Source organism: Henckelia pumila, chromosome 2 (genome assembly GCF_033568475.1).
Source record: "Henckelia pumila isolate YLH828 chromosome 2, ASM3356847v2, whole genome shotgun sequence".
Classification (NCBI taxonomy): domain Eukaryota; kingdom Viridiplantae; phylum Streptophyta; class Magnoliopsida; order Lamiales; family Gesneriaceae; genus Henckelia; species Henckelia pumila.
In genome coordinates this window covers 134,777,564-134,803,169 of record NC_133121.1, presented here as the reverse complement: position 1 = coordinate 134,803,169, position 25,606 = coordinate 134,777,564, and the positions used below count along the sequence as shown (strand labels likewise).

Here is a 25,606-nt window from a genome sequence, read left to right as displayed (position 1 = left end):
TAATTATTTAAAAACCCCATTATTGAACGTGTTAGGAATCCACGGTCCTCGTCGTGCGATTATCCAGCCTCAATAGAAACTATCACCAGCAAAACAAGAACACACCGAAAGCAACAGGCAAGAAACCAAAGAAAATAAATTAGCAATAACGTGAATAAACTCAAGGATTTCGGGGCTCAGACGCTAAAACTCTTCAATCTACCGGCAATCCACGACGAATACCACAAAGGCTTCTCCCAATCCAAACTCACGCCTACACACAGTAGGAAATCCCAAAACACTGCCCCACTCTTTCACACAGATCGGCAGCCTCACAAAGAAGCCGATGGATTGAATGCTCACACAAAAACGAGGACGAGAGAGGGCATCAACACTAAGCCTGGCCGCCTCACTCTCTCGCCCCTTAAATCCTCTCAATCTCTCGGCCTCCTCTCATTTTCTCACGGGCGGCTTCCTTTTTCACGGGTTAATCTATGCTACACCGGGATTGTTTCTCCCCCTATTTCATTACCATTAGATCACGTGTGACCCATATATTTTTATGAAAATTGACATATGTTTTGATAATCCAATGATTGATATTTGACCACATCATGGGGGAGAAGTACTCAGGTATAGCATAGAATAATCCCTTTTTCACACAGCAGAAAGCCATCAACACACAGAGGAGGTGCACCCCACTTACTGATTGAGGATAGGGGATTAATATATTTTGGGTAGTGGACTGGGATAATAAGGATAGTTGGGCCAAAGCCCAACATAACGGATCAAAAAAAAAATCAAACCATTCAGACAAAGACTAGAATAAAATGATACGTATTTGACTAAATGAAGCTAATGATTACAAGATAAACTCAAACAAAATACTAATAATAACCATAATAAAAACTAGATAAATTATATTCCACCGCCACAGCACCAACACGGTTTCTATTTCGCCGCCACAGCACCACCAGGACGACGGTAGCGAGAATAAAATTTTGATCTCACCACCAGTAAACATAGAAACAACGAGACCAGTCCAATGAGTACATAAACCATAACCAGAACCCTTTTTTGGTAGGGAAAACGTCGGTACTAAAGAGTCAGCCGGAAGAAAGCTCGCACTCCTCGAAATTGGGGTCGGCGGTGGTGATAAAACATGCACCTTGTTGCATGACTGTGGTAAGTATCGGGGATAAAGCATTTACCACCGGGGCGAATGGAGAAACATTCAACAGTAGTGGCGCACGCCTCGTCTAGCAAAATCTGCAAGGTAGAATCTGGCAGACCCCACTGGCTACGCACCAAGCCTTCAAGTGGTTGGAAAATGATACCCATGTAAAATATCCAGGGTTATCACCAAACCCGAGTGGTTGTCAAAAAGCCGGTGCAGAGTGGTTCCGAGATTGATGGGTAAAAGAAGACCGTGAAGAACTAGAACCCAAGAGAAATAAGGAAGAGGTGTCTTCCTTTGCCTTGCCAAGAGGTGTCTCCCCTTGCCAAGAAGAGGTGTCTTCCCTTGAATTGCCAAGAGGTGTCTTCCCTTGCCTTGCCTTGGCAAGAGGTGTCTCGCCTTGCCTTGTCTTGCCAAAAGTTCTTCCCTTTCCAGAGAGCCCTTCCCGGGCAGAAAGATCTTCCCTTTCCAGAGAACCTTTCCCGGGCTAGAGAGCCCTCCCCAGGCAGAACCAGAACACGGGTCCCACAGCATGGGCACCATCTGAGAGTTACAAAAAATAGTGATGAATAAGTATGGGCTTTATCCAGAAATTACGGGAAACATCTTGTCACATTTAAAGCTGTAAAAAACCCATGCCATACAATCATTAGAATTTCTCCTGAATTCCTATAAATATTAGGCTCATGTGCCTGTCTACGGTACGTTCTTCACGTCTTCTTACGCTTTTTATGTCTTCATACGCACACTCAATTTCTCAATCTCATAAGCTCACTCCACTTCATATATCTTAATCTAACTTAAGCATTAGAGTGGCGACGCCGGACAACCCTTCGGCGCCCCACTGACGAGTTTTCTTGTTTTTTTATGTGTAATTTTCCTTCTCGAGACGACAAGAAGGCTCAATGATTTATAGTCCGGGGTCATACCCACCACCTGAGATATCATTTTATGATCTTCGCATCAAAAGAAAATGCATTTTCGAAAAACAGAAAAATGAGCACCAAATAAATTTGAACGTAAGAGATGATTTACATAAAGATTTAGACCAGTAGTGACAGCCTTATATAAAGACATGGATCAAGGGCGAAAACAGCCAGCAGGCAAGTCTGCAAAGGGGGATGCATGTGCCCGGGGACGAGGATGAGGAAGGGGAAGGCATCCCCATCCCCGACCCGCCCCATTGACACTCTAATAAGAGCATGTTCAATGGTGAGATGATGTTGGTGAGATGAAGTTGGTAAATTCATTGTATGATGATGTCAACGATGAAGACTTCATTGCTTGGTTCTGCGAGGGTGAGATGATGTTGTAGAGAGGATGTTGAAATATTAATTTTTTATTCTATTAAATATATTTTTATTGAAACACAAAATAAATTTGCACAATTAAAAAAAATTAAAATTACACATAATTAAATTTTAAATATTACAAAAAATTAAGAAATACAAAAATAAATTTTTATTTCATTACATATATGGATAATTCAACACAATAAAATTTCATATTTAAAATTTTATATTACACATAATTAAAATTTAAAAGCTTACACTTTAATTTCAAAACATAATTTTAAAAATCACACACGTAATTAAGAGAAAAAAAGATTATTAATTATTTATCTCCATTAAAACTCCAGATATTGAATGCTAAAATAATATTGACCATTGATCTACAATAGGCAAATCATCTCATCCACTCTTTTATATTTAATTTAAAATTATATTATTATAAATTGTATTTTAAAAATATTTTTAAATTATTTTTAATAATTTAAAACGGCCAGATTAATCTGGACCGTTGGATCTCGAATGGCCAGATTAATCTGACCATGCAATTTAAAAAAAATTAAAAAAAATAAAAAAGAAGAAAGTCTCTTGATAAATTTTTACAAAAAAATTTAAAAAAATAAAAGAAAGGGCATCAGGTCTCTGTGCGGATAACATTCTTTACCCTTGAAGGGGGCGAGAGATGATGTGGGCTTGATCGCTCCACATCTTCGGCCATTGTACATGGCCTTAACAAGTAGTAATTCACGTGTGTGTTTTGACTTTTGGCGTCACATGTATGAACTAACATGCAATCACTTTCATTTTCACTTTCGTCATCTATCGACTTTTATTTATATTTAAAATTTACTTTTTGGAATATTTTAAATCTTTTTTCAAAATTAACTTTTACTAATAACAAATTTGATAAAATAGATGTCCAAAAAACTTCACATTACTAAAAAACTTAATAATTTATTTTGGTAATATGAGTTAGAGAGATATGAGGGTCAGCGTTTTGAAGTTCGGACAAATTTGGCACAAAATTCAAGGATAAGTGGGGAAATTAAGCATGATAAAAAAACAAAAAATAATTATAGATTACCAGAGTTAAAAATGCAAATAAATTCCTCTGAACAGTGTGGAGTGCGGACTCAATAATATGTTTACCTTAAAGCTTTTACTAGTAATAAACTGGGCTTAAATACACTACCCTTGCAAACAATAAAAATGGGCTTTATCTTCTATTTAAAGTAGTAAAGATTGATAATTGTTTTTTAAATTTATTCAAATCGATCCATTATTTATAATTTTTATTTTATTTTATACAACATATATATGATTTAGAAATTTTTTCTCCAATTCAGTTTAAATTTGAAAAAAAAATTACTAGTAGTTATTACGTGATGGTTCAATTTGGGGTTTTTTAAATAATTATTATAATTTTAAAATCATTTAAACAAATATAACAAATATAAATTTTTAAAAAATGTATAACTAAGAAAGGTCCTACACCCCATTTTATAAACCCCAACTCATATGCTTGTGTCAGAAGATTCAGAACCAAAAAAGGACCCAAGCTAATCATACGAAATTAATAATTTTTAAATTTATAAACCTTTTGATTTTAAGGCACAATTCAACTATTAATATTGATAAAAAAATGATTAAATATATAAAATACATTTTTAAATTTTAAAACAGAAACTAATAAATTAATTTATAGTACTTTCATATATAATAAGATTAATAATAAAACTCATCGGTTGATTTTTGAAAAAACAGTCAATCGTTCCGTTCGATTGAATTGGAATCCCGGAAAACCACTATATTATATAAAATTATATATATTAGATAAAATATTTAAAATTTTAAAGATTATAAATGTTTAAAAATAAAAATATATATTAGTTTAAAATTTAAGCAACAACAAATAAATCAAAATAAACTAAAATACTATTAAAATAATATTTTAAATCAAAATAATCATATATCTACATATATAACTAAAAATATAATTCAAATAAATTAAAATAAATATTTTTTGGAAAAGATGCAAGAAAATATCACATTCTAAAAAAATTATTATTTTTTAAAAAACGTATAGGTCGAATTAACTCCAAATACAACCTGTTTGATAATCGAAATGAAATAAAATTAAAATCATTAAATTTCAAACAAGTAAAAAAAATTGATAGAAAAAATTAAATAATTTTATATGAAAAATAAATATTATTAGACTCTCAAAGCTGAATTCTCACAAATTATTGTGAGAATTTGGGGTTACACATCCCAAAATTCTGTCAAAATAAAGGTCTTAATTTGAGTAATATTATTATAAAATTATTTAAAATTTTGAAACTATTAATTAAATTTTTCAATAAAATTTTCGTAAACTCTTGGTTGTTATCAATTTAAATCGGATCAGACCAACCAATTTTGACTGAGAACCGGTGATAGTCCGGTCCGATCAAGTCAATAAGATATTTTAACAGTCAAAATTAATTGTCTTTTAGATTTTTATTTTTTCTTGTTTTATTTTTTATTTTATTTTTTTGAAAAAAATCATATTTATTTTATTTAAAATTTTATTTTTGGTTAAATATATATATGATTATTTAGATTTTAAAAATTTTTAGAAATGTTGTTTTACATTTGAGCATATTTTAATTTATATTTTATTTCTAAAAAATATATTATATTTCATATTATGATTATATGTATCATATTATTTGGATTTTAAATATATATTTTTATTATTTATAAACTTATTTAAAATTTTAAATATATTTAATATAATATTGAATATGTTGAACCGGTTGAACTATTTTAAAAGATTAACCGAAACGGTTATTGACAGGGATTGAGTTTAAAAATAAAAACAAGAGAGCAAAAATTATATTTTATTCGATTATGGCGGACTGCGTCAATAAATCATTTAAAATTGAATCACTATTGCAAATTCGAATAATATAATATTATAGATTAAACAAAGTTGACTAGTTGAAGGGTGACTCCATCTTTTATTATTGGTCCAATTATGAAAACCTAGATTATTAATATATTATGGAAAAAATTGCTTTTTTGGTCCTGTATGCTTGTCACTTTGCGATTTCAGTCCTTTATATTTTCAGATTTTAGTTTTGGTCCGCTATCTTTATTTTTTTTTGGCAATTTTAGTCATTTTTCCGACGTGGAGCTGACGTGGCACAAATTCAGTGCTGATGTCGAGCTGACGTCTACGATAAATGACATATTTGGGATTTTTATATTCAAAAGATACCAATCAAAGTATAATTGGTTATGCTGGATACTTATCTGATCCACATAAGACACGTTCCAAAGTCGGATATGTATTTACTCGTGGGAGCACTGCAATTTCTTGGCGTTCACAGAGACAAACACTTGTAATAACATCATCAAATCACGCCGAGATTATTACACTACAGGAAGCAAGCCGTGAATGTGTGTGGCTAAAATCAATGACCCAACATATCCAAATCTTGTACGGGTTATCATTCGACAAGAAGCCTATGACATTATACGAAGATAATGTTGCATGTGTTACTCAAATGAAAGAATGATATATCATAAGCGACATAACTAAACATATTTCCCCTAAGTTCTTCGCATTCACCCAAGAGTTTGAGAAGAATAAAAATATTGATATTCGTTACATTCAATCAAATGAAAACTCATCAGATCTCTTCACAAAGGCACTTCCTATGACAATATTCAGAAAACATATACTCTATCCGTCCCAATTATATTGTCCACGTTTTTTTTTGTTTGTCCCAAATATATAGTCATATACCATATTTAGTAATATTTTTTTACACTTCTTTACTAATATACACTTATTAACTACACCTTGAAAATTGTGCAATCAATTTTTAATACATTGAATAGGGATAAAATAGGAAGTTTATATAAAATTTGATTTTCCAATACATTTTCCTTAATCTGTGTGAAAATCCAAAGAGGACAATATATATGGGATGGAGGGAGTATATCATTTAGATGTCCAATCTACGAAATGTGTGAATAATAGTTCGTGTTAACATGAGGGGAGTTTACGTGACTGCACTCTTTTTTTTTACTATGATTTTTATCCCAATCAGTTTTTTCTAGTTAAATTTTTAATGAAGCAGTATAAAAAACACGTAATGAAGACAATCATTGTATTACGATCACCACCACAGGAGGGAGTGTTGAAAATAAGAGTTGAAAATATTAAAAATAAAACGTGTAAATAGTAAAATTATAAAATGTGTATTTTTGAACTTTTCTCAAATGAAATTATATAAATAGGCATCGTCATTTATGAATAAACACACAATTGAGTGAATTTTTTTTATAAAATGTGAAATTTGATTTATAAATTTAATTTTTTTAAATGTATATATAAAAAAAGTGAACGTTTTTTCTTAAAGAAGAAAGTTTTTTCATATATATATATAAAGTAAATATTATGAATTAGTCCAAATTAAAATTGAGAACAAGTAGTTTTGAAATCCTGTAACAAAACAAAACCATAAAAAGAAAAGAAAAGAAAGAATTAGGCTGACTTTGGTTGACTAACTGCTCACGTTCACCGAACTCAAGTTGCCAAGAACAGGAAATATTTTGAGATAGTACGGTTTTCCTAAAAAACACTTGACGTCAAAGTGTATATTGATTGATTCATGAAAATAGAATAACACTTCGACCGTCGATGTTTTCACACAAAAAGGATCAAGGAATCAACTGAAATAGACAAAGCAACTCATTCACCAACTTATCATCTATGTCGAACCACAACCGCAAGTAAATGCAATACAGCTTGAAATTACTCGAAACGATTCGATGACCCGATAACATACATTAATCAAACTTCTGGACTGCAAAAGACGGTCGACATTTTGTATGATTAAAAGTCTAGTACGCCAATGAATTATCAGTCCTACCCAGACATTAGACTTTTGCCTCCAAGGCAAGAAGAATTTTCTTTCTTGGACCCTGAAAAATCAATAGCAAACCACTAAGTTGGACTACAAATATTCTTCAAGAATAACAATGTTACAGTTGCATTGTTCAGTCCTTGACTAAATCATTTCTGATACATTTATGCAAGAGATGGGTAGAAGGGAGTGGTTTATCATTGTGTTTAGGGAACATGGAAAGATGGAAAAAACACAACAGATGCAGCAACTTTTATACATGAGAATTGTCAACAGAAACTCCTTTCCCATTCTCTGTGAATTCATCACTTATCGTAGAGCTTTTAATTATACCTAAGTATTAATATCATAGCCCTTTATCACCCTCATAAAGGCCAACCCGACAAATTTTTCAACGCTTGAATACATGAAATGAATGCCCTCCCAGGAAAGGAAATATGTGCATACTACGAGATATGTCGAGAAGTCAATCCTGTCAATGGAGCTACAGGTTAACCAACAATTGATCAAAGTTTTATTTCCACAATCCAGCATATTATTTGTCCAATCAAGTGAAGTTCAAAGATTAATTAAAGAGGCTATTTACTCCATGAGGTCAGCTCACGAAAGCTAGAACCTACAATCGACTTGACAATGCATTACTCAAACAGGCATCTATATTCAATTGTCTTCTCAAGTTACTCACAGATTAACCACAGAGTCAATTTACTTCAACGAAACTCGCATGCCGTGCTATTGATTTTACACCATGCGCCACAAGGACCCAGACTCCAACCAGAAACATGAAGTATCGCAATGTCACGACAAGGAATATATATTTCTCTACAGAGATTTTGTTAGCCTTCAGTTAAACTCCTGTCTGGTTCTACATCAGAAAGTATATTTTAGAGCGACAAGATGGTTCTATAATCCGATGTAGATATTGAAAGAACATGGTGCCTATAGCTGGTTCCAAATATAGAGATGAGGTCTGGCTAATTTGGAGTTGGATGACAAAAATTATTTCAGGAAGTTCAGGATATGCCAAACACAAGGTAGATCAAATTTCATGCACACATCTGAAGATGAATTTGTGTATGGTCATTGAATTAATGTCAGTTGGGCAAGGTATGATTGCCACAAATAAGGCTTTAGCACTGATGTCTATGATAAGATAGACAGACAGATGGGAAAAAATGTGTTTAGCATCCTAAGGAAGAAGGAGCTATCTCTTATCAAACTTTAAATTCTACATGAAAAGGAGCTATTCCTTATCTTGCATGGACCTACGGTCCGCTTTTTGTAATTATCCCTCTTTTTTTCACAATCTAATATTATATATCATTATTTCTGATCAGAAGAAAATTCCATAACAAATACATAAAAGACATGAAGTTAATCAACAAAGCAAAATAACCAATGAGTCAGCACCGACCATCGGTATTCCCAAAGCTTTAAGATCTTCATCACTCATATGTGTGAGGGCTGTCATATCAACCTGTCAAAATAAAGCAAACCATGCATAATGGTAACATTCTGAAAACATTATCTACGGAGAATATCAAACTGAAACAATAAGCCAACTTACTTCTTCTGCCTGAAAAGTAATTGAATATTTCTCGAGGCCAAGGGACTGTAGGAAGTTATCCACCGACTCAACCTGCATGCAAATTTAAGGTGGTGAAACACATTGCTGCAGGGGGTTTAATCAGCATTTCCAATATTTCTCCCAGGCGAGAGTGGATGAGGGAAAAGTTTTCATGACAGGAAACATATATCAGAAAAGAGATGATGGTACTTTTCCAACCATTTGTTTTGCCTTCTTCTTGGGTACAGCGCTAGCAACTTTCTTGGCTTCTGAAACAGGGGCAGCTTCAGCAATGGCACTTCTCCTGGTAGGTTTAGCGACTTCAATTGGTTTTGGTCTCACTGGAGGAGGCTCGAGCTCAACAGGCCGAGAATATGATGTACCAGAGAGTTTCTCACGTAAATCCCTTGTGACTCCTGTAATAGATCCCCGCACATTTTGAGTAGCTCGTTCCATATTCTTCCTTTGGAGCTTCAAACGAAGATCTTTATGACCTATCCGGCGATCTATTGAGCCCATAAATGCAAGGGTTGAGTTAATAATATATATTATGAAACATATATGCAAAACATCATATTTAATAGCACTTTACTACAAAGCTCCATACTTGAGACTTGAGGTCCACCACCATCTTCAAAAAGATCATGTTCCCATTTGTCATCATCTTCTCTTTGCCTGCATGAAAATTCAGAGTCTGCTAAAATAAAGGGTCTATATTCTCAAAGAAAGAGAGAGCATTGATTTTGTTATCTTCTGGATACTTCTCCCACATGTAAAAATGTCTGCATTTATCATCAAATGTGAATATACCAGCAGCTCTTTAAATGATAACAAAATGCAACGAAGAAAGGGGTTCCTAAAAAAAACCCATCTTAAGTTTCAACCCCAAAGGCCTGGCAGATAACAATTCTATCGCAGACTACCATTGGTTTCTGTAAACTTTTATACCAACACGGTAGGAAACCAGGGCTTCACATAATTTTCTTCCAACCAAAAAAGAAGCATTCTCAAATTATAACATCTAATAGTCAGTTGCAGTTAAACCAAACGAGTAAAACTAGCTTCACAGCATAAAAATTGGAAATAAAAAAATAGAACAACAAATGAAGCATCAGATCAGCGTATAGAGACACGAAAAGCAATTCATCTCTGTCAAAAGCAGAAGCACACAACATAACCTAGAAAAATAATATAATATTCAGCGAAGCGACGCAAGCAAACGTATCGAACGGGGAGGAGGTTAACCTCTTGCGGGGAACTGGTACCCGACGACCAGAATCTGCGGTGGTAGCTCCGTTAAGTCGCTCTCTAATTGACCTATTGGATTGAGCCTCGACTTGATCAGCGTACATGGTGAGGCTACAGCCCAGTTCGCTGTCGTTATGCCACAGCAAAAGGAACCAAACCCTAACCCTAACCCTAACAAATGATTTCGCGAGCCTGCGGGGAGATTGTAGTCTGTGGTTAATGATTTTGCAGGGAAGAGTGCTGATGTCTCAACTCTGCGTCTCTGCGCTGTAATGTAGAAGGGAAACGGAAACCGGCTCGAACCGGGTTTTATGTTTTTTCTTTTATTTATTTTTTTAAAAAAAAAATAATTGAAATTCATATTATTATTGTTACTATTATTATTGAAAATTTCAATAATGATATTAACTCTCTACATGTTATGAATTATAATTTTTATATTGACGAGATATGTCGCGTCAAATATACAAAATACAGAGAAGACGAATGGAAAATTTTAGATTTTTATATTCTGAAAGGTAAGAAAAATGATTATATTGATGAGTTATGATAATCTGAATAAGAAACTGATTTTAGAACTTGCAAAAAAGTTAACACAAAAGTTCGCGAGAGAGTATACGTATCAATTTGTGATAAGAATTTTTTTTTTTGGATCACATATGAAAGACATTATTTTTTTTATGTCAATAATATTATTTTCTTATTATATCCGTAAAACCATTTCACAAAATATATTTATTCAAAAATTAATGAATGTAATAATAAATCAGATTTAAAAATGAGAATAATATTATGATATTCTTAAATATTTTAATTTCTATCGTAAAAATTATATGCACTTAATAACACATACCGTAGTAATATAGATACTTTCATCTATTGTTCAACTGAATTTAAAATAGATCTTGCTCCCAAGCGTATTGCTTTATTGTAGTAAGAATGGAAAATTGAAAAACAGAGAAGTAATTCTAGTTATCTTCTGCAATGGGTCATATTTTATATACTTTATTTTAAATGTTAAATATTTTTTCTTTTATTGTCCATCTACCAAGCTTTTCATAATTTTCGATTTCTTGAGACTCTCGGCAAGAAGAGAAGAATGTATGAATTACATCAAACAATCTGCAGATTTCATCTGTACACAAGAAACAGTTTCACATTTCAATTGAACAGGAAATCAAGGCGAATCTTATGTAGACAGGAGTCCAAAGAAAGGGTTCGTTAGAGCATTCTGCAACTCGTTCCCAGCTATTTTTAATCTGTCCATGTGAACATTTTCTCGGGCCAGGCACAAAAACTTGCCTCCCTCGACTATCTCAAACCCGCAGAGTTGAAGGAACTTGATACCTTCCTCGAATTTACCAACTCTGTCCTGTTAAAAAGTGAAGAAACGACGCTGATTTAGAGGTCAAGAAACTTGATTCAAGGTTATTACCAGTGGACTCGCGTTGTGCTTTGGATAACTGGATGGCTTGTAAAGTGAAATAATCTGAACATCGTTCTTTTATATGCATGCATGTGTTCGACAGAACACGCCTAACCTGGAATGCTGCGTTCTTGATGCGGATCTTCCTGAACTTTTCTTCATCGGGATTGTTGACAACATTTCTCACGTAAATGAAGAGAGTGTGGAAGGCCTTTATGGCTTTAGCATTATCTTCCTATCATATCATATCAAATGGCTAGGACGTCATATTACATAAAAGACGTTAAGGTAACAAAAGGAGGACACGAGATCGGATATGATATTAGGGGGAGGGGGGGTGGGGTGGGGGAAGGGTACATTATCCACAGACATGACATTTTTTGATGATTTTACAAATAGAGAGGCAAATAAAGTTCACTCTCAACATTAGATCCACCTTATCTTTTCTTCCAATGAAAAAATCCCAGAAGTTTGCAAATACTAAAAGAACAACACCAACGCCGATGAGGCCTTAGCCAATGGCTAAGGTTGAGGCCCTGAGACCCTTTGGTCTCAGGTTCGATTCCTGCTGACCTCGGGCAGATACGTTATATGGTTGTATTTTCCCACCCCCGAAAAAAATAACATTGACCAGCGAGTGAATCAACTATTCAACTCAACAGTATGCATGTAATCCAGAATATTTAAATGTCATAAACATGGAAAGAAATATAAAGAACTTTTAACAAAATTATATAATCAAAGTTGCTAGCACATTTGGTTTATCACTTATTTCGCCTTGCAAATTTCTTGATCACTGACAAAAATCATTATTATCCTGATAGAAAAACGGGGCATGCAGCAACACTTTCCGTGTTATTACATGTCATCATTAAACTAAATAAAACCAGTTGAAGGCATGGAATAAAATGGATGAATCTTTCTTCAAGTGGCATCCTTCTACTGTTCCTGTTTATAAGATAAGAAATCCGGATAAAGTTGGCAAAAATTTCTCGATCATTTGCCGGTCCTTTGAAATGTGTATAATGAGTTGGTTGTAAATTGTAATAGGTGCATATTGTAGTGGTCCAGAATGAAACAGACCAGTCTCTTGCAGATACAAAGATTATAGTCTGAAAATAGGATGTTTTGGCAGAGTCGCCTGAAACTCAATAAATATAGGTGATGAGATGAACTTCACGAGGTTAGAGTAAAAACTGTCGAGGGTTTTAATATTTTTGAGACCATCGTAATTCTATCCAAAAACATCCTCGGGCGCAGAAAAAAACAATTGCAGGACTACTTTGCATCTCTTAAAAGTTAAAAGCTTAAAAGATGATTACAGAAAAATATAAAATGCAAAACTGAGCCGTAACAAATTAATGAGTAAGCTATAGGTTCAGATACCTTGTTTCGAAGCTTGAGATGCCGCAAGCATTCTCTCATGATTTCTCTTTCTGAAGTATGCTTAAAAGGTAATAAAGCAGTGTCACCTATCGACAAGTTTTGTAGTAATGCAGTGGCAGGATTCATTGATGTTGAACCTTCACTAGGCAATCCAAACATACCCCTTCTTTCCAGCTAAAAGAATCAAGGAAATGTTCTATAAAGCAAGGAAATTCTTAGAAAAACAAACACAAACTGTAAACAATCTCAGGACATTGGGACATATTCCAGAGTACAACAAAATATGATGTCAAAAGGGGAAGAAGATCCAGAGAATAAGCAGGATCATGCCGTGATGGAGGAATGTCAAACTGATACTGGAGGGGAATATACAATCAGGATTTTTTCGATAAAATATGCTCCTCTTTGTTTCTTTTAGTTTTACAAGTTGCATCATCCCGAGACATTCATGATCTGCATTGAGAAAACTTGGTAGACAAAATGTACCTTGTCTTGCTGCAGCTTCTGAAGAATTCTCTCCCTTGCTCTTCTCTCTTCCTCTTTCTCTAATTTTCTTTGTGCCGGAAACCTGAGACTTGATCAAAGGGTGCATCATAAGCATAACTAACAGAATATAATGCAGAAAAGTACGTCGAAACAAACAGTGGAATCAAAATCAACACCAAACCGTTTCTTGTCCATTTCTTCCGCCAATCGCTTAGACTCTAAGAGTTCTTTACCTGCTCGAATCCTCTCCTACATTTGACAAAAGACCAAACAGCAGGATATTACTTATATTAATAGATGCAGTACATAACTTTGTTCTTACTTAACTTCTACTAAAAAATACATGGATAAGAATATTCAGAAATGCTAAAATAAAAAGAGGTACTTAACCAACAATCCAATCGCATGTATGATTTCTCATAGTACGTACATATTTACAATCCAAAACCTGTGTGAGTCATTGTCTATCAAACAAAACATTAAATGTTGTTGCTTAGAACAAATCATCAAGGCATAACATCCAGTCCACAGTCACTCACAGGTAATCCAAAAGGTTTGATCCAACCTGATTCCAGATGGTCCTTTATATCAAGTCAATGGTAGATCTTCACGACTATATTCTTTGCCAAATCATACAGACAGGATTACTTCAGCGAAAGACCACAAAAAGCTAATGAAAATTTATTTAAAGGAGTCACATTCAAATTTCAAACTGTACAAAAAATAAAATGCCAAATATGTAGAACACGACACAACCAGTAATAGCCCAATCCTCAGAGGCCCACCAGTACAAGCCCAATCCTCAGATGCTATTAACCAAAAATTAATGAACCACACAGTTATATGGATGAAGAATTCATCACAAGATAATAAAAGTGAAAGAATGTATGGAAAAATAACCTTCTCCCCTTCTCTTTCCAGTTTCCTTCCTTCATCCGATTTCTTTTGATGTGTCAGTTTTCTAAATATATGAACTTATAATATAATTAGCAAGAAGATCAAGAAAATGTGGCAACACGGTCATATTAACTATTTGCTAATGTATCCGTTATGCGATGGTGAAATCTAAAGAAAGAGCAGAAATTTTGGTCATAAAACGTGTCAAAAAGCACCTTAATGCCTGTGCTCTCAGCTTAATTTGTTCAGAAATAAGACTTGAATCAACTGCTTCAATAGGAATGTCAGCTGGAACCTGACACCACTAGCATAGACAGGAGAAAAATGAATTAATGTGACAAATTTTATCTCATTATGAGGTTTAAAATTCCCAGGTCGTTTTAGAGAAGAACTACCTTATTCTAGGAGTAACAAAAGCACATTGCTTACAAACATGACATGGGAATGCCAGGATAAATCTGGAAAGTGAACTTACAATTTTATATTCATGTTTAACTTATCAATGAATAATTTTGACTAAAAAATAAATAAAGAAAGAGGTAGTACATCCATTCGTTTTATACATTAAATTTTTCCTAGGAGCATTAATATCAAGGTACGTAATCCATATTTACTCCATTAATGACTGGATAAAAGATTCAATGTACATGAGTAGGTACAAGAGAAAATTTGACAGTGATATAATGGTGTACCATTCGTCTATAAACAGATTTGCTGTAAGAATTGGTAGCATGAAATAGAGGATGACCCCCGGAAGATGAAGCAACTAACCATTGGCATCTCACTACTGGTAGTATCATTTTCATGATCAATAATCCAATTTATAGCATCCTCAATACTTGAATTACCTGAAGAAATTTAGAAGTCGATGGTAACATGAATAAATCCGTAAGCAACACAAAAGATGAAACTCAAAAGAACAGGTGAAGATTGAACTATTCTTGTATCTGTAATGAACGAAAATCTAGAAAAAGGAAAAAAACTTTCTCCAATTATGTCATTAATCTCCAAAAAATAATCTAATGTCTCCCAGAGATGCAGTGGATAGAGAATTACAGATTTTTTTTAGTGTTTGAACATCAAACAGAATTCAGTACATTCAACTTATTCTTGCCGATGTTTATGTCGTTTCACCGTAAATCAGTTATATTTTAGTCCAAAAAATGCTTAGAATTTGGAACTGAGTAATGTATAAGAGAATTTTGAGAAATGCACAACACCAGCTTTGGTACTTTCTTTCCAATACCATCCCTCAATCTGTAAATCAATCTTACATAAAAGTAAACCAATGAAGAAAAAAACAATCTGGCAACAGAGAAATCATGAATTAGGATTCTCGACGATATCGACAATAAGACACATATTTTTTTTTCATTTTCACAACAACTAGCAAATAGGCATACATGCTGGTACACGTCATAGCAAAAAAGATTTGGACATATGAAAAAAAAAAAATATTGAAAAACAAAAGTTGAAACATATACATGCAGGGAAACTGGATTTCAGTGAAAGTTTTTATCAGGGACTGATATACATTTATCTGTATATGCAACTTCAGCAGAACTGCTTACCAGAGCAAAGAGCTTTTGTGGCTTGAGCCTTTGAGAAACCCAATGCTTCAAGCTCGGTCATCAAATTCAAATCCATTTCCATTTCCATTTCCATTTCTGAGGTAGATTTAAGATCCACATTAACCATGAGAAAATCATGTCAACTAACTCATACACATGACAATCTAAGGAAGGAAGAAACAAACAAACAAAGAAAAACCAAATTGATGGCACAGTTGCAAAATCGAATTTAAAAATGAGAACTTGCATAGCATAGGCAAAAGATCGAGACATTAATGCCAAAATATCACAAGCCATGATGACATAAAACCGAAGCACAGAAATGACATTGTTAGTTTTGGGTACAGAATAAAAAAACTCACAATGGGAAAGACAAAATTGAAACTTTGAGCAGCTGCTCCGGAGATAAAAACGATTGAAGATGGAAGTTCACTTCCGCCATTGGAAGTATGCTGCAGATTCTTTGCCCGCGTAGCTCGTTAACACCTTTCCCTTCTTGTGCTGTTTCACCTTTCGTTGGTTTCCACGCGAAGTCCTATAAAAAAACACTAATAATAATAATAATAATAATAATAATAATAATAATGAGGCGGAAATTGATCTGGTCGTAGGATTTTGTTGTAGGTGAGATTAAATTAAAGATAATTATTGAGATTTTATTGTTGTATTTCGGACTATAATTATTGTACTAAATAGAATTTCATCTAAATACAAGTCATTGCTACGAAGAAATTGTGTTTAAATATGTTTGTTTGTATCCAAATTTGATATGCTATATTATCCCATTTTTGGTATTAGTATAAAAAATTGAGACACAAATAATGCATGCACATGAGTCATGTATCACATAAATTAAAAAAAAGACCCACCTAAATAACAAATTGAAAGAAAAAAAGAACAAGGAATAACAAGGAATAAAGAAATATACAAAGATGTTGATAAATGTTTTTATAGTTTTAAATAAATTATATATGATAATTAATTTTATCAAAGAAATCTTTTGTGAGACGGTTTCATATATTTTTATCTATTAGACAGGTCAACACTTCACATATTTACAATAAAATAATTACATAATTTTGATATAAAAAATAATATATTTTTATGAACCCAAATAAAAGATCGGAAATGTCTCACTTGAGTTTTTGTATTAAAGTGAAAAAAATGTAATTTTGATTTCGATCTCAATCTATTTTCCTTTTTTAATAATAACAATATAAATGAATGAGTATTTTTATATAGCAGATTTATAATTCGACATAGATATCACATTGACTATCTAAATCGGTGGATAAAGAATAGAAACTAGCAGCCGCGCACACAACTTGCGCGTGCAATATAATATATAAATATTGGATATCAATACTTTGACATTAATTTTATTGACATAAAATTCAAATTTGTAAATAATTAAAAAAATTCAAAACTCGTTTATTTTATTCAACAATTAAGTTAATTCTATGCAAAAGCATCCATCAAATTTTAATCTATGAAATACAAATTTTTTAGAAGTTGTTGACTGAAGAAATCTAAAACAAAAAACATATTTAATTGGTTATAATCTTATCGTCCCAAAAACAATAGCATATAGACTTAAAAAAACTGTAAAAACGTTCACCAAACCTTTATATTGAAATCGAAAGTTTTGAATTAACCTGCCAACATATAGATGGAAAACAATCATAAATCAATAACAAACTCATTCATGCATTTCTTCAAATTTTATAATAGTCCAAGACGCAAAACAAACACAGAAGACATATTCAAGTTTCTATCTCAAACAAGTTTGACAGAAAGGGAAACAAGCATTTTGTCAAACATATTGTAGGCGGAAATTAAGTGAAGTGTATATCAAATGTAATATTAAAACAATAGAACTCTTCCACCAAAAAGCGGAAAAAAACATGAATCATACGACATTAACCCATTGTAGTTGGATTTCATGTTTGATTCCTACCGTGAATGGTTGAAATAATTAGAAATAGAGAACATGAAATGCTATGCATAGTCAATTTAAATATTTCTTTTCTGAAATTCGCTCACTAATTATAGTTATCTATACTATATATAAAACAAGATCACCTTAGTGGTTTCTTGGTATGCTCATTTTAATTTTTTTTTTTCCCAAAAACAAAACCCCACAAAATTATCAAATTACCAATATATATATATATAATACTTAAAAAAATTAATTATATTATAAACACTATGAACATAATATTTGTATATAATGTTACACACACAATGCATGTGTGGAGCTGCTAGTTGTTGCATATGAAAAATGAGAAATGTGGAAGGAGAGGAAGTTCCAAACATGTTATTGAATGAACGAAAATAAATTTAAATTCCAAATGAACTAAAATTCCAATATTACTATTACCATTAAACCCTAAACTGAATTTTATATAACAAAAGATTTAAGGGCAAAGTTGGCAAAATATATTTTAGTGTGACTTGACATATCAAAATCAGTTTTTATATAGGCTCAACTTTAATAAAATAGAAATGATGCCTCAAATTCTATGACTATAGATGGTATCTGTTAATTTTCTATTTTATCTTTATTTGGATGCATTAGTATTCATTATTTTAATAACGAGAAATAATAATATTTATTAAAATATTTTTTTGTCGAAATGAGTAGGGTGTCAATTAAGGTGAGTCAGGTGGGTTCAGGTCGGGTTGATAAAAATAATTTTTTTTTTAAAATTCTCGATCCGATCCCGAACAAACCTAAAAATGGCTTACCCAAATCCGAACCCGGATAATCCGATCAATCCGATTTTATTTTTTAACAAAATAATTAAATAAAAATTCAAAACACACAATAATAATAATAATATTTAATTTAATAACATAATAACAAAATCTAAGCTTATATATAATTTAATTTGAAATTTTAGTTGTAGAAAATTTAAAGTATATTTATTACAAAAAAAAAAATTTATTTTGTAAAAATAAAAATTGTACAAAATAAACCTTAAATGACGAAAATCTATTATATCAATATACAATAATTTTTTTTCAAACATACAATATATAAAAATGCAATAAATATTTTAAAATTTTATATAAAAATAATAATAATTAAAAGTTTCGGGTCAACTCGGATTGACTCAAACCCTATTAATTTTTTATGGTTAGTTTTTGGATCAATTTGATTCGACCTAAATCCAAAAATCCCCAACCATAATTTGATATTTTTCGTATGGACTCGTTCGAGGAGCCTAGTTTCAAAGTCTGGCCCCTCGAAAATTAAAATTTGGTATTATTATTATTTACGGTAATTTAAAAACCCCTTTGGAAGTAGGGAACAATGTGTGGATACTACTGGAATCCAGGGGACCGAAAGAGGAAGAAGGAAGACAGAGATAGGAGCTAAAAAATCTCTAAATAATTCCAACTACAAGTGAAACTGCTCGGAGTATCCATGGCAGAAGCGGCGATGGAAGAGAGAAAAAGAACCGTAAAGCTATTTTGCCCATCTGTCCCCAAGATTGTGCAGATTATCGAACCTGAAGATAAGAGGCTGGACCTCGGATTCATTGCCCGGGCTTTCGGGCTCGACCCGAATACCTTGAAGCTCAACGGTCACTTCATCAGTCGAGGAGTTGATTTCATAGCTTCTTCGGTGACCTGGAAGTCTTTGATTGGCTTCTTCTCCGCTCGAGGGTTGTCCACCGGCGGCACTCATTCTGATGCTCTTCTTGTTCATGGCAAACTATCCACAAATGCACCCAAAAGTATGCTTTGTTTTTCCCACTTTAATTGATTAATTAATTAAAGCCATCTGAAGCTAGATTCTTGGTCATCTTTTATGTTTTTTTGGTTTTCACTTTTGTTCAAGTGATTATGCATACAGGGAGCCTTGATGATGGTTCCCAGGAAGCAATATTCTGATTAAAAGATCAAGTTTTTGAGGAGCCAGTTGAGGCATTACTCTAATGCATTCATTTTGGAAAGAAATAGTTCTTTTATAGTGCTATAATATGACTTGAGAGAAGTTTGATGAAGAACTTCATAGTGATTCATTCTATCATGGTCAATAGGGATAAATAATTTCATAGAACTAGTTACACAGCTATTTAATCTAACTCATGACTCTCGTGTTTTGCTACAATTCATTCAATCATATAGATTAAAGTTGGAAAATTTGTATATGTTATACTAGTAAATTTTGAGTGCGCAACACTTTCGATGGGGTTTTTGACATCTCTGTTTGAACAAAAATGTTTTTTTGATTCATCAGGAAAACATGACCTTGAAGATGCCGAAAGCGGGATCCTTGCCACCAACCAACAAGGTTATGTCAGAAATAGTAAAAGGCAACAGCTGGAGTATACTAAAATGGTCAAAAACGACAGTAGGGAGATTAAGTCAGGTGAAATAAAACCTGCACTAGCCTTTCTCTTCAAATTCGTTTATATATAAAAACAAAGAATTGGGATCAAACTCGTTGTTGTCCGGGGAGATTCTTTTTCAGTTCCTTTAAATTGGATCCATTTTGTAGATACTCAAGATGACCTAAGTTTGATCCATTTCTAAAGCAGTTTTGTGCCTTGTAGGAGCAGTAGATTTGAGTATTCAAACAGCTTGGTGTAATGGACCTAATGCTTTCGGTTTGAAGAGGAGGTTATGGTTGGAAGATGATAGTCGCTTGAAGAAATCTAAAACTTATGAAGCCTTTCCAGGTCTGCTGCATATTTTGAGATTTCCATATTTTCCCTCTATACTGTTAGCAGGAGCAATATTCTATAAAAGCGCTAGACGGGCGGACCGCCTTATCGGTTTCTTCTAAGCCTAAATAATAAATAACCTGAGATATTCATAATTTTACTATAAAATATAATTTTGTCTTATTTTTTTGTATAACATTCTTATAAAATTAAAATTGTAATGATGATGATGATGGTAATAATAATATTAATAATTATATATATATATCACTAATATCAATCAACCACCATATCATGCTTACCTGTTACTACAACCTTCGTAACATGAGATTTAAACATCTTCAACATATTTCCAACATTTATGAAATAGATATCAAGTCTAAACTTCTAATTTTTCATGTTTATCATCATATTTTTCCATCACCTCATCTGTATCGGATTTAAACTCAAAGTCCATGATATGTTCCTCTTCTTCATCCAATACAAATTCTTCTTCGTAAAGTTCCATTACATCTTCAACATTTGTTTCAACATCTTCATCTCCACCATCAACAATCCATCCTTGTGCCATAGCTGTTTCACTATCAAGTAGCACATTCATTCCATTTTTCTTCTTTTTAATGATCTTGGCATTGAATTGAACATAGACTAGATTATTTAAACCTTCCTGTATCTGGTCTATTTATTTTCTTTGTATGGATCTACATTAAAGAAAAATATTATATTGAATACACACTTAAAAATTGAATAATTAGATTTTAAAACACAATAAGTAATTAAGTATTTACCTCCTTGAAAGTGCTTCAATTTCTCTCACAACCGGAAGAACTTGTATCAAAAGAAAGGATTCTTCTGAGCATTTTTCGCAATTTAAGTTCACCGTTTCCATAAAAGATGCCTCCATCCAATTAAAAAAGTAAATCAAACAATAACAATTTGTTAATTCAGAAACAAAAAACAACAATAGAAATTACAAGTAAAGTAAGCAATTATTACTTAATGGTTAATATTTAGTTCTTATATGGATTATATTTTTCATCATTTTTTGCGCATCCCGCCTTAGCCAATGCTCTTCTAAATCCATCCTCTTTGTTGATATACTTCACCAACTCCACATTTACCACATCCACTTTGTCTATCAATATCATCGGGAAATAATGATTCAACACATGTGAAAAATCCATCCGTGAGCACTGTCCTTTGCTCCGGTCATTGAAAGAGTGAGTAACAATGGTTCAAGAGGCCGTAGGCGGCCAAATTTAGTAGAGTATCAAACCCGTTACGACTTTTCTCATCAATAATATCAACAATCGTATGATAGTGAGCTCTTGATTTTTTAATGTCACTTTCATCTCGTCTCTCACTCTAAGTAATTCACCATAATGAAAAAAAAAACCATAAATAGTTTCTTATCCTCATCAACAAGACGAATCACCTTAACTGGATCAAACACGGTCAAGCAAAAACTTACCACATTCCAAAAAGAGGCACTCAAAGTGGTATTATATATCATCTTCCTTTTACTCTCTTTGAATGTTTGTATAAATTCCATTATTCATCACTAGCAACCATAACACTCAATTCAGTTTTCTTCTCCACCAAGCTTTGCGAAGTTAGAAAAGCGGCCACAAATATTGTTACTCCGGGCCTCACATGTCTCTTTTTTTGGTGAGCTTCCTCATCATTGACAATGTCTTGTGATGTGCATAAATAAAAATGATGAAGTCTTTTGCCGTCTCAAGCACCCTTTTGAATTTAGGTTGGTTTTCAATTGCTTGAAGCATAAGATTCATGGTGTGAGTTGCATATGAAGTCCAAAATATATGTGACCTCTTCTCCTTCAACAAATCTTTCGCTGTCATATTATTTGAAACATTATCCGTTACCACTTTAACTACATTTTGTGGCTCAACTTCTTCAATACATTTATCCACATATTCAAAAATATAATTCCGGTGTGTGCTTCATCCAATTCTTCTCTAGAAGAAAGGAAAGTCGGTGCCGTCCTTGCAATTGACACAAATTCATGATATTTCTTATTTTCCCATCTGTCCAAGAATCGGACAAAATTGAGCAACCATTCAAAACTCATTCTTCTTCATATTTTTCAATAGAGTTTAGTTCTATCTACCTCTCCCTTCAATAAAGGCTCCCTTGATAGATATTGAGTTGGAGGACATAACCAGAGCCAAATTGACCAACCTCTTCTACAAACATCTTGAAACTATCATTATCAATGATATGAAATGCAATATCGGACCGATACACCCATTGAGATAAATATTGGTGTACGATATGTGTTCTTTGCTTCCGAAGTCCATCAATAATATTTTTTTTGTTGTTTTGTTTTCCCACTCAATGAAGAATTGAGATAAATGGCGGATGTAAATCGGTCCATATGGCCAAGAGTAACTGGGTTCTTCTGGTCCTTACTCCTTAGACTCTCTTTTTTCTTCCTCATATTTTCCAAGAACTTCTCTCACACATTCTCTTTTTTTTTTTTTTTTTTTTTCTTCAATGGCATTCTTAAACTTTTCTTTATCGCCGTCCGATGATTTCGGAGACGGGGCAAGATTTCCCTTGATATGTGCAACATATTGTCTCATCCGATAAATTTCACAACTAGTAATTTTACCACACACAACTTACATTTCAATCTTAGGATCCACCAACTCCGCAAATTCCCATCCAGTAGCTATCAAATTACGCTTCAAAGAGTTATCAATCTCCCGCATTGAATTAGACGCTTCGGAAAAAAATAGTATCCGTCATTTTCCTTCTCAAATATTACTTAAGCCAACCTACAAGATATAATGTTAAAACAATAAATATTGATTATTAGACTAACACAGATTCTAGATTCAAATCCGAAATTTTACGAGATTAAACTCAATCATATGAAACAAATTTGAGATTAATTAAACTATTCAATACAATCAAATTTAGCTTAACAAAAATTTGAAATTCAAGAAATATAGCTGTGACTGGCACTGGCGAGGGATGAAGAGTGAAGCCTGCGTTTTTTTGCGTTCTATTCTTAATGTGTTTTCTGCCTTTTTTTTTTTTTTTTTTCTTTCTGCTTCTAACTTTCTCAATTCTCCCATCTCTCTCTTTTATTTCTGATTTTAATTATTTTTTATTTTTATAATAATAACTGCTTAGGCAGCTTGGGCGCGGCCTAGGCGGACGATTAGTTTGGCGACTCCACTAGCAAGAAAATGGGGCGGTGGGCTAGGCGGTGTCTTTTAGAAAACTGAGCAGGAGTGAGTTCTTGGTATTGTTCTAAAGACTATAGCAGATGATAACTACACCATTCAAATCCGTATAACAATTAAGTGTTACTTTTTTTACCATGCCATATATAGGCAACTACACATAACCGTTAGCATGGTTGAATGTTAATACCTTTTTCATTGGGAAAAAATATTGGATTTTGACTCCCCTTGAAAATACGTTTGTTATGTATATATTTTGGCTTAAATATTAAATTTCAAAAATTACTATTTGGAGGTTAGATTTCATACTATCCCTTAAGATAAATTTAGATACCTAATTCGAGCTTCCAAATGAAAATGACAGAAGTTTGTCATCGACGTCTTCTGGAGACTGGATGGAAATGAGAATACCACATCAAGCAAAAGCTCGCCTTGCCGGTTTTTCGGCAAAAACACGGAAAGGATGTGGGACTAAGAAACCGTCGCTGCCAACCCTTTAAAGAAAATAAGATGACTTTTATTATGACAGAGGAGCGTGATACGATGAATGCTTGTATGGTTTTAGTAGGAGATATTTTTATGATTTTATGGTTACTTTACATATCTACATGGACTTTGGACCACCATGCAAATAGCAACTGTTTATGAACATTGCCTAACTAGTCAAACTCTGATAGTGTTTGGAGGAGTTTTTAAGAAGCATTTGTCAATTTTTCGTTAACAAAATTTTAAAATTTTATTAACGAAAAGCTGAAAAATGCTTCCTAGAAACTCTTCCAAATACTACCTTTGTGTCCTCTGTTTACGGCTAGCTTAGTCAATCATAATAATGTCAATAGCTTGTCGTACGAAAGCTTCTCAGGATGAGTTACTTATATCCCGTTACTATTATCACTCATGCACATTTAATCCATCGTATGCAAATATGTATTTCAAAAACACATATGTCAATATTATTAATTATAATTAAATTCGTATCAATTTGTTAATAAGTCATTTTTTGTTGAAATTGTACACGCGCGTATATATATGTCTGTAAACATAGGCCATATTAATACATTGTAGAATTAATCTCATTTCGATTAAAAAAAACTTAAAATTATTTTGATTCATTAATTTTTTATTAAATTTCTAATGATTTAATTGGTATATTATATACATGTCAAAATAGAGTTTTTTTTTTCGTTTTTATGAAATCCAGTTAAGATCTCTATTTTACCCCTTATCACTTATATTAAATTTTTATTTAGATAATATGTAATGAATCATATATTCGTTACATATTATCTAAATCTAAATAAAAATTTAAATAAATATATTGGATGAATATATAAATAAATTAAAATTTTTTAATCAGTTAAACTTTTTTTTAAAAAAAATAGTTAAAATTTTATTTATGCATAATTTGTAAATTTTTCATGATGTATTTTTTTAAAAATATTTAAATAAATAATAATTTCGATTAAAAAAATTAAATTTTTTATTAATTGAAAATTTCGCTTGATCAAAAGAAAAATTTAGTTAAAAAACCATGTTAAAAATTGAATATTTATTAAAAATATTTTCTATTTTTATCAATTTAGTTAAATATATTTTGTTTGTGTGCATAGTTTGCAAATTTCTCATTTTGTGTTTTTAAAAATCACTCAAATAAATATTTATTTGGTCTCTGTGGAATCTCCGCGCCAGTCTTTACCTAATCCCTCTAAGAGGTGACGGAAAAATCAAAGGTATAGAGGCTATAGGAGTTCAATAAACCAAGCTTCTCCC

At 32.6% G+C, this 25,606-nt stretch overlaps 4 protein-coding genes across 18 annotated transcripts; 1 reads left to right on the top strand and 3 right to left on the bottom strand.

Annotated features, from left to right (window-relative positions):
• Positions 1–7,141: 7,141 nt before the first annotated feature.
• Positions 7,142–10,460, bottom strand: LOC140883015 (uncharacterized). Of its 2 annotated transcripts, none has more exons than XM_073289304.1 (6): positions 10,177–10,460; positions 9,539–9,606; positions 9,142–9,437; positions 8,932–9,003; positions 8,779–8,841; positions 7,142–7,422 (listed from the first exon to the last, which is right to left on the bottom strand). In XM_073289304.1, exons 1-6 carry the CDS (start codon positions 10,281–10,283, stop codon positions 7,378–7,380), a joined length of 651 nt encoding a protein of 216 aa, XP_073145405.1. In that variant the 5' UTR covers positions 10,284–10,460; the 3' UTR covers positions 7,142–7,377. The 2 variants fall into 2 exon arrangements, with proteins under 2 accessions (XP_073145405.1, XP_073145406.1); XM_073289305.1 differs by having other exon boundaries at positions 9,151–9,437; positions 10,177–10,459.
• Positions 10,461–11,222: 762 nt separating this feature from the next.
• On the bottom strand, positions 11,223–17,969 carry LOC140880867 (uncharacterized). 4 transcript variants are annotated; one of them, XM_073285712.1, is made up of 11 exons: positions 17,903–17,969; positions 16,308–16,480; positions 15,946–16,041; positions 15,146–15,222; positions 14,590–14,678; positions 14,378–14,438; positions 13,659–13,726; positions 13,478–13,559; positions 12,992–13,165; positions 11,721–11,840; positions 11,223–11,551 (listed from the first exon to the last, which is right to left on the bottom strand). In XM_073285712.1, the coding sequence occupies exons 3-11, from the start codon at positions 16,037–16,039 to the stop codon at positions 11,369–11,371; spliced, it is 948 nt and encodes a 315-aa protein (XP_073141813.1). In that variant the 5' UTR covers positions 16,040–16,041; positions 16,308–16,480; positions 17,903–17,969; the 3' UTR covers positions 11,223–11,368. The 4 variants fall into 4 exon arrangements, with proteins under 4 accessions (XP_073141813.1, XP_073141815.1, XP_073141814.1 ...); XM_073285714.1 differs by having other exon boundaries at positions 14,590–14,669; XM_073285713.1 differs by having other exon boundaries at positions 15,946–16,035.
• Positions 17,970–19,244: 1,275 nt separating this feature from the next.
• Positions 19,245–24,708, top strand: LOC140881521 (uncharacterized). 8 transcript variants are annotated; one of them, XR_012149976.1, is made up of 5 exons: positions 19,245–19,688; positions 20,195–20,326; positions 20,511–20,636; positions 23,784–23,895; positions 24,201–24,707. XR_012149976.1 is itself a non-coding variant. In XM_073286899.1 (5 exons), exons 1-4 carry the CDS (start codon positions 19,376–19,378, stop codon positions 23,868–23,870), a joined length of 654 nt encoding a protein of 217 aa, XP_073143000.1. In that variant the 5' UTR covers positions 19,245–19,375; the 3' UTR covers positions 23,871–23,884; positions 24,201–24,708. The 8 variants fall into 8 exon arrangements, 6 of the variants coding, with proteins under 6 accessions (XP_073143000.1, XP_073142999.1, XP_073143002.1 ...); XR_012149977.1 differs by having other exon boundaries at positions 23,784–23,884; positions 24,201–24,226; XM_073286899.1 differs by having other exon boundaries at positions 23,788–23,884; positions 24,201–24,708.
• LOC140881522 (uncharacterized) lies at positions 21,001–23,570 on the bottom strand. Of its 4 annotated transcripts, none has more exons than XM_073286902.1 (3): positions 22,093–22,231; positions 21,410–21,519; positions 21,001–21,202 (listed from the first exon to the last, which is right to left on the bottom strand). In XM_073286902.1, exons 1-3 carry the CDS (start codon positions 22,171–22,173, stop codon positions 21,001–21,003), a joined length of 393 nt encoding a protein of 130 aa, XP_073143003.1. In that variant the 5' UTR covers positions 22,174–22,231. The 4 variants fall into 4 exon arrangements, 1 of the variants encoding a protein (XP_073143003.1); XR_012149980.1 differs by lacking the exon at positions 22,093–22,231 and adding an exon at positions 23,271–23,555 and having other exon boundaries at positions 21,189–21,322; XR_012149979.1 differs by having other exon boundaries at positions 21,189–21,322; positions 22,093–23,546.
• Positions 24,709–25,606: the final 898 nt, after the last annotated feature.